The sequence below is a fragment of the Panicum hallii genome, chromosome 1 (genome assembly GCF_002211085.1).
Source record: "Panicum hallii strain FIL2 chromosome 1, PHallii_v3.1, whole genome shotgun sequence".
Taxonomy (NCBI): Eukaryota; Viridiplantae; Streptophyta; class Magnoliopsida; order Poales; family Poaceae; genus Panicum; species Panicum hallii.
The window spans coordinates 7,695,405-7,704,520 of NC_038042.1; the positions used below are offsets into that span (position 1 = coordinate 7,695,405).

Here is a 9,116-nt window from a genome sequence, read left to right on the forward strand (position 1 = left end):
AACAGCTGAGGTGGGTATCCCAGCCCGACTAAGAACATCGCTCATTCAGGAAGAACAATAAGCCGACCCCATGAAAGCAGGAAAGAGTATGGTCTCGAAAACAATGTCCTATACATGGCTTCAAAATGTTGCAATTTGGAAGCATCTGACTTTTTTTTTTAAAGAATAAAAATCAAATGCTGAACTTTCCCCATTTTCTGGGTAAAGATAAAACGTCAAAACTAAAAGCGAGCAGAACTTTCTCCCATACAATTTTAAGATGTGCAAGACTGGCTTCACTTGAACAATGGCTGGCACAAAGCCTGTCACTGTGCTCTAAAATTCCACCTGCCACACTAAGCATATGAACATAATCTAATTTCTGCGCTATATTGAATCGAACTACCCCTAGGATATGCAGCTAAAATTAAATATGCCTCATCTGAAATAAAAGAACATGAGGCAGCATTAATGGCAGTGCTAACTGCAGCTGCCGAGCACCAGCTACAACTATGAAATGTTGACCGATTACATTTGGCAAAATCCAGATGTTTGAACAAAACCATCTCTACTAAGGGGATACCGACCATACCCGCTCCGCTGATGTGCTGAAGCAAGAGGTTCGGCTGATGAGGCGCATGCCCTATCTGGGTACCTTCCTCTATGTACATTGCCGTGAGGGTGGGTCGGCATGGAAGAGTCCGAGACAAAGTCTGTGCTCTCTGAAAAGTACCTTGTTTGTGGATTGGAAGGCGAGAACCTGGTACATGAGACGAAATTCCCAGGAGGGTGTTCTGGAGCATAACATGGCCCAAATATAGAGGAAATCGGATCGAGACCAGCATTGTCTCCATAGTCCACGACACTGAATGAATCTCTAGTGCTTTCAGTGGTAAACGAGGACTCATCAGAGCTGGTAAACAGTGACCATTCACTTGATGTAGCTTCCGAGAAGTCTGTGCTAACTGAGTCTGCAAAGGCATCATCGGCGTGATGGAAATCTCTGGATCTCAACTCTGGATGCTGATCTTGCATGTAGCCTTCTCCATCGGGTCTAAAATCATATATACCATAGGTTTGATCACTTCCAGAAAAGAGTAGCTCTGTCTGCTTGCGCTCATGTTTAGAGCCCTTGGAGGATTTTGATGTATGACGCTTTACAGTTGTTGGAACAGGCAAGAGCCCCTTCTCAATGTATATCCTTGGTGGTCGGGGAAAAGACCTGAACAATGTTTTACAAATATGAGACTGCAGCAGAGTGCGGCCAGAGATATACTCCAAATGGTAATTTAGGTTCAACATATATCACATGCTGTACTGCTGGCTATATTACCTCAAGTAGAAAAGCATATATGCACCTTCTGACATAACTTGATTCACTGATACAACCTGGACCTACATATGGGAAAAAATAATTACAACAACATACTATCATAAACTCCAACTCTCTCAAGTTTTATTTTTCTTTTTCGTATTTTATTTCAATAAGCCAACAAAAAAACTACAAACGAAAAAGCCATACAGAGTGAAATGCATAATGAATGATTATGTATTTATGTGCACCAAACAAGTTAACACCAAAATTGCATCAAGGAGACAAAATTTAAATTATACTGCTTATGATACGCTCACTCACTACCCTTATAATAAGACTCATAATCTATAGATGCAATTTCACAAGTCATAATAATTTCTCGCAACTCATATATAGGTAACAGATTCATAGCCTACTTCACAGGATAGACTTCGTTGTAAAACATACCTCTGAGTCATCAATTCTCAACCATGTGCCCTGCATATCTTTGACATATGATATATAGTGCCCAGAGAATGATGCGTTTTCTGTATCCACATGTACAACCACGGCATACAAGAAATAAAGAGGGGGGTTGTCACCAGAGCCAGTCACGAAAGGAACCATGTCCAACATTTCAGGAAACGTGACACATTTGTTGATCTTGCCATATTTTCCTGTCTGAAATAAAATAACGTTCATTTAGTTCTTCCATCCAGAAACATTCAAGTAGCAGGCAAATGTCAGCTCAAGAATAGAGCATCAGTCATGTGATAACTGATCCAAGTCAAACCAAGCAAGGAGCTTATATGAAAATTGCCCCAGATGTGCTTCATTACCCAACCCTGTTCCCAGATAGTTGGGGTTTTACTTATCAGACATTGATAATCTGAATATACACTTGCAGTTTTGAACATTTATTTTTTTCTAACTACACATTAGTAAAAAAATAAAAAGGAAAATGGAGGTATTATTTCATGACAAAATGCTATGATTCTTATGCACGAATTTAAACAATTTTGTGTATAGTATCAATCAAAGTTTTGAAAGTTTGACCATAAATTCTATTTATAGGAGCTAAGCTACAATTTGGTGAGTAAGGTGCAGAGCATAACATTTTTTTATAAATTAGGCATTTCAAGTGAATATTACCCAAAACCAACAAATGTGCATCTAAAAAGAACTGCAAACAAAAATGGCTGAACACTACACACAGTACCAAATACTTAAGTATTGCATGAAATTCAATACAAAATAATTACCTGAAATCTTTTAAGAACAACTGTTAATATGTTTGGCACCTCATGCACGCTCAGTTGCTTCCTAGCTTTGACATAAGCAGAACACCTGCATTTAAAAAAAACAAAATTTCAATAGACTTCAATTTGCTGTGGTCCAACTGAAATGATGGCTAACAAGATCATAGCTGCCTTTCACAACACTACCTTCCACATTTATACATATTCTCGCCATCTAAATCTTCAGGAGCAGTGAATTGCGTCAAAGCATCTTGCAAGGACTCCACCCAGCCATGAATCTCCAAAGTAAGATCCATTATATTCTCATATCTTTCAGACTCGTGATAGCATCTGAGGCACTTAACCTTGTTTCATAAACAAAAATTGATTAGTATATGATAGATCAAATGGTGCCATAGACTGATATGATAAAAGCCAACTACACAGTTGGCGTAAATTGAAGAGGAAGTGCTCAAGTGAGAATGTTTGCTTTCATTACAAACGAAAGAAAATGTATTTACTACTAAAATGCATAGTTACAAGTACGGTACATGACTAAAGAAACTACCAGCATTTTCTAAATATCAAGAATACAAACAAGAAATCTGAGATTTATATGTTACCTTGGATTTAAGACGGCCACCAAACATCTGTTGTATCAGTGTTGTTTCCTGCAAACTTGGTTCAACGTGCTTCTCACCACCCAGCCCATCCAAGCACGCTGCTTGCATAGACATCACAAGATGCCTGGTGGTGTTCAAATTTAAGCATATTGTCAACAATTTTTTTTCTCGAATACGCAAGAGAACTGTGTATCATTTCATTAAAGAATAAGAATAAATAAAAACTAGTTCAATCAACAAATGAACATATTGTTCAAGAGGAAAGCGTAGCTTTGTCAAATTTTTAAACTTCTATTACGGTGTTTTTCTTCTAACATACTTCTAAAGTGTAAACATATTACAGCATGAGAATCTAAGAAAAAGATACTTCAGTGAAATCCTTATGAATGTTCATAGGGTATCAGTACATTGCCATTCCAAGCATTGGGATACAGCAATCAATTACTCATGAGGAAAGCATCTTATCTAAAGAGGCAAGTTATTAGCTAGCTATATAGATTTCCATTAGCACGATTACGTTATATCACCACTATTGAGTTGCATGCACCAACCAGATCAACCCATAAGCTTAAGCTGATAGGGAAAGGTGGGCAATTCACTTATCCTTCAACAACCACCAACTGCCACATCTTGTGTGATAGATACCATACCATGATAATTTACCTTGCAACCAATTTTTATTGTATCAGCTATGTGTATAGGATGTTAAGCCTAATTAAAAAATAAAAAATGTATTTAGTAAAACAAAAGATGCTAAAGAATAAGCTTGGACATAAAATTTCTTTCAAGAAGGTCAAGTGATACACAACTGATAACTTTTGATGTTGGAGAAACTTCTGCTCCACAAAAATTGCTTTTCTTGAATCTTTTGAAAGAGAAAAAACGTGATCACTCAAGCAATAATAATGAGGTAGACATTCTCACTGGGGCACTAGAACATTTACTTCTTACTTGGAATGAAGTCATTTTATTATTGCATTAAGTAAAATATTAGCAAGAAACCAAATGGCAACAGGAGGAAAAAACAAGCTTGTAACAGTTACATTACCTTAAGAACTCATGAGCATCTTCCTGAGTTCCACCACCTAAGCGACATCCGATATTCCTCAGGTTAGAAAGAATTCTACTTGGAGATAAGGGTCCACCACTTTCACGTAAAGTTGAAGCATATTGCTCAAGTTCACACATAAGGCACCAATTTTTTGAGCAACCTAAAAAAAGATAGTAACTGAAGTCAGAGAAAAGAAAGACAAGTACAAAGCAAATATTGAGAGGGGAATAGCTATTTCAGATTTTAGTATTACAGTCTTTAGAATGCAATCTCAGAAGCAGGTAGATCATCAGTGGCTTTGTGCACATCAGACATTGTAGAACAGCATTAGCATAGCAGCTGCAAAATGAAGATAATCAAGAAAAGCTGCTGATTAAGCAAGTAAATCTAAAATAATGACAAATTGTCAATTAAACAAGCAAGTGTTAAGTTGCAAAAATGGGAAGAAAGGAAAAACAATTATTACAAATTTACCTGGATAACTCAAGGCAGTAACTCAAATTAAAACTTCTGATGTTCCTCTTATTGCACTAAAATTGCTAGAAATTAATCAGTTGTATATCGGATCTAGTTCAGCTTGAAGCATTTTTAATTTCAATGAGCCAATATGTTTAATCAAGAAAACTATGCTGTATCTCTTATTTTGGAATCAACCACATTCCATTTATTAACATTCTTACACTCTGCTCTTATTTGCAATTGTGTAGTATACTCCGATAAATTGAATGCCATACCTCTTGGTAACCCACAATATATACTACAACTCATATACATATGCCTAGATGAATACTAAAAGAATCACATTCCAGTTAAATATTCTCAGGAGCATCTATTCTAGGCCTGTATTATCCATCCCATATGTAGCATATGTGTGCACACATCAAGACTAATGGAATGATAATCATCCCACAAATCTAATAAATGTAACATAATAAACCACCATGAAGTAAATTCTTGTTCCCAGGCTCCTAGCAGGGACCTTTCGGCTGCTCTACTTTTTTAAGTTCCCCCATCCCCTCTACATCCACCACAAACTCATTTGGCATTTTCTTATTTCGCAACTCAAATCGAGTACCAAAAGGCACTAGGATCGTTTAAAAGGTCCCATAATTTCTCATCTTTACTGACCTGCACTCACATCTTGAGATCTATTTACACTATTACCAAAATAATAAGTTTTTCATCTCAACAAAAATACACACTAGTAACAAAAATAATTACGAAGCATGACACATCCCCATAAACAAAATGCTCTTTACCTGTTTCCGCAATTGAAAAGACCTCTAGGAGAAATACCACGTGCTTCATACTGAAAAAACTTGACAAGATCTTCATATGGAAACAATACCTGAAGTACCATTTAGAAAGAAAACCTTCATTTCATTAACAAATCAGGAAGCGGTCAAAGAAAAGATTGATTATAGATTATCTCGAACCTTATTCCTCTTATTATCATTGATCAATCCCACAAGGCTGGTTTTGAGAAATTTTGAGGGCTTCTTTAAAACTTCAACCTTGGATGCTCCAAACTTTGAGATTCCATTGCATCCTTGTAGGTTGCTGCTTGTTGATTCAGTTGTTTGGATAGATCCTGGACGATGCAGTAACTAAATGAGATAAAAGAGAGAATATAAGATAAATCTAGCCCATTTTTATCATAGGATTCTCTTTACTAACTTTGGTCATTTTTGTTGCAAGGGTTCTTCTCATGGCCATCGTTTTGATATGATGTAGACACCCTCTCCTGTGACTTCTGTGATGAAGTCACCTTACCTGATGGGCATGGAGGCCTCTTGTTCACCAAATTTGCTTTCCCAATAGTTCTTCCAGATGACAAACTCCTTTGCAGTGGCTCACTGGCAGAAGCATATGGCCCCTCACAGGAACTAACCATATCAGAAGTTAAGTAGACCCCCATGTCAGGCTCATAAACTGTGATGCTTGATTTTGTCCGTTTTCTTATTTCAGGAGCACAATTGCTAGGTTGCTGTGCATTACTTTTGACAGGATAAGTTGCATCACCATTACCACTCATCCCATCTGCACAACCAAAATAGTTGTTTGACACCTGCAGTCACAAGGCAAATGATTGAATTATCGAAGACAAACATGTAGGCTGAAGAATGACAAGTGTATTATAAGAGTTTCCCTAAACTACCTTGTTCCCTGATAAAATCTCGGAAGAGCGGATTTCATCGTCAGCATTGTAATTGTTCTTTTCATAAGATGCGCCAACAGCACCATTCTCGCTCGTATGAAGACCTTGATTTGATTTATTCATGTTGCTTCTGTCTGTCGGAAATGGATCAGAATCTAGATTGTAGCCATCAGTTGTGGGGAAGGATGGCTCTGATAAAGTATCAAAGTTCAGGTCACGCAAGTGAACGTCACCACCCGGAAGAGGTGAATTTAAGTTAGTCAAGAAGGGCATCTGTTCAGAAGCCTCAGGGCCAGACCCACCAAAGCTGCTAGAACCGCTACCAAGCCATTTTTGGCATGTTTCCTTATGTCCTTGCCTCCAGTGTATTATTTGACACTTTCCAGAGCTGCAGAACATTCAAAACAGCGTTACAAAGTGTCCTTGGCAATAGGGGTGAGATGTATACAGTAGTTATGACATAATGAAGATGGTTAACATGGTAATAAAAAGGATTCGCAGTGCATGAACAAATTGAATCAATCAATCGCAAAGCATATCATCATATTATGCCAAAAGGGCCTATACAGAGATGCATCTCTCCTGCGTGTTTGAGAAAAAAATAATCAATCAGTAAGTTCAAGCGTACTTACTAGTCTAATACAAATTACAGCCAGCAAGGATTAATGCTACACTGTGAAGGCTAAAGTAATAAATGACATAAGTATTTCCTAGAACCTACTGCTCCACAGAATCAGGTCGGTCCCTTAGCTTCAACTCAGCCATGGTTATCCAAACAACATAATGTATTGCATGGTCTTTCAATAAGGAAATAGGCCATTAAATCAGGCAACCTAAGTACTATAGGATGATCTAGGTGAAAACAATAAGAGAACCAGAAGTCCTTTCACCAATGTGAAGTCGACCAAAATACCAAGAAGTGTGCTGCAATGTGAACTTATTTCTAGACTAGTTTGTTGACTATTGCTCAAATCTAAAAATGTCAGTCTCAATGCGTAGCATAGAGAATAAAGAACCCATGGGTTTTTTTCCATAATTTATCAACAAAGCTACCATCTAAAACTGCTTGGGCCTTAATCAGGAATCTATAGCGCATTAATTAAAATCAAGAGTGCTCATATGATCATAAGAAAAGTGGGTCAGAATCATGAGCTTAGACCTTTATGTTATCAACATGGTTAACAACTTAGTTTAATAAATGGGGAAAAATGTCTCCATTATATAAATCAGAATTCCCTGCTTGTGGTGGAGAGTTAGATGGGAACACAAAGGATATACTGAAATGCTACCATTGATGCCAACACACCAAAAGCAGCCTACAATAAGGGGTTTAGCTTCAAGCCAAACCAGGACCAGTTAGCGGATACTAGGTGCGTCTTCACAGTCTGACCGAGCTCAATCCAATAAAGCTTGCACCTCAATACAGAAAGAAAGTTTCATATCAGCTCGATATAGAGCCTGAGCTAGCCCATTTGGAGTTGAACCCAAATGGCCTCATTAATGCACTCAAGCACAATTATAATTTTTGCTTGTTTATATGAAATTAGTTTACCACACAATCAAGGTATGTGGTGTTCTTCGAAGAAGCCTGATCAGGCACAGTTTCTTTCAGTAAATAAATTGATTGTGATCAATAAACAGTACACAATAAACATAGATTCAAAGACCTAGTTAAAGTGCTTTGTCAAGGAAGTACAAAAGAAAAGAAACTTACCAGTATCTAACAGACTTGCATCTGGAGCAGCGAGTCTTTGCAGGGGCATGGCAAGTTGCACATTCATGGAATTCCTGTCTTATTGAAGGCGCAGGTCTGAAATAGGGCATAGTTCTCAAAGAAGGCCCTGGAGGCATAACATCCGGGCAGGCCATTGTTTCCACTCTAAAGGCTTCTTCTGCAGCTCGCTGCGCAAGCACACTTACCCTTGCCTTCTTACTTGCAGCCTCATGCCATCTCCCAAGAAGAAAATAAGCTACCACAGGAAGTACAATGAAGACAAGAAAGAGCACAGGCACATCAGCTTCCCTTGGTTGGAGCATGTCCCTAGCAGAATACTGATATCCAGCTCCAGAAGTTCTTTACTTCAGCTCGGAAAAACATTCCAGAATAATTATTGACCTACATAAATGAGCATACAAGGGGGGAAGTAAGCCTACATTTCTGCTGTCATAACGAAAACAAGATAAATCTTAAGCCTCCAAAGGTTTTAGAACCAAGGTCAGCTTAAGGGTCTCCAATAAACTGCCGTTTTTCCAACAGAAACATAGCTTCTTGAATAAAAGAAACTGGTTGGGATTCATTTTATGAGTGGTATAAGCTTGCTCCTTGCTGGATTCAGATCATTTGGGGGCTTCTAGTACAAAGTTGGGTTAACCTTATATGATGATCTCAAGAAGCTCCCACCTGCTCGACCATGGCTTCAGCTCACAAGCCCACAGGCTGAAGCAAGGTCCGAATAGGCCCTTGACTTCTTACATTGAGATCCTAAACTAGACAAAAAAAAATCAAAACTATAAATACCACACGGGTACTTCACACCCTAATTGGTTAATTACCTGAAAATACTATATTCAGAAAAAGAAACCAAACTCACAGAATGGTTTGCATGATTGCATCACCACTGTAATACCCCAATGTTCTCCTATGAATCAAGCACTAGAGTACCTGAAAGGGCATCCAGAGCAAGTGCAATGTGGTAGGGCCAACTAACGGAAACAGCTCCTAAAACGTGCCCAGGTTCTTATCCAACATATTACATCCAGATTCCCAAAAGAT

The 9,116-nt window shown here is 38.1% G+C and overlaps 1 protein-coding gene across 1 annotated transcript; it reads right to left on the reverse strand.

The window, feature by feature from the left end:
- Window positions 1-507: 507 nt before the first annotated feature.
- On the reverse strand, window positions 508-8,380 carry LOC112888731 (ubiquitin carboxyl-terminal hydrolase 15-like). The gene is made up of 13 exons (XM_025955039.1): window positions 8,058-8,380; window positions 6,344-6,731; window positions 5,863-6,253; window positions 5,622-5,776; window positions 5,445-5,533; window positions 4,439-4,524; window positions 4,183-4,345; window positions 3,135-3,258; window positions 2,719-2,876; window positions 2,536-2,620; window positions 1,742-1,954; window positions 1,313-1,374; window positions 508-1,201 (listed from the first exon to the last, which is right to left on the reverse strand). The coding sequence occupies exons 1-13, from the start codon at window positions 8,378-8,380 to the stop codon at window positions 508-510; spliced, it is 2,931 nt and encodes a 976-aa protein (XP_025810824.1).
- Window positions 8,381-9,116: the final 736 nt, after the last annotated feature.

What these genes read in the sequence shown, in the direction of transcription:
- LOC112888731 (XM_025955039.1), bottom strand. Translation starts at nt 8,380, where the DNA reads ATGCTCCAACCAAGGGAAGCTGATGTGCCTGTGCTCTTTCTTGTCTTC. An exon ending in CTTTTCAATTGCGGAAACAG is followed by an intron (nt 4,525 to 5,444) that starts GTAAAGAGCATT and finishes TTCATTTTGCAG; the next exon opens with CTGCTATGCTAATGCTGTTC. An exon ending in GAGATTGCATTCTAAAGACT is followed by an intron (nt 4,346 to 4,438) that starts GTAATACTAAAA and finishes ATCTTTTTTTAG; the next exon opens with GTTGCTCAAAAAATTGGTGC.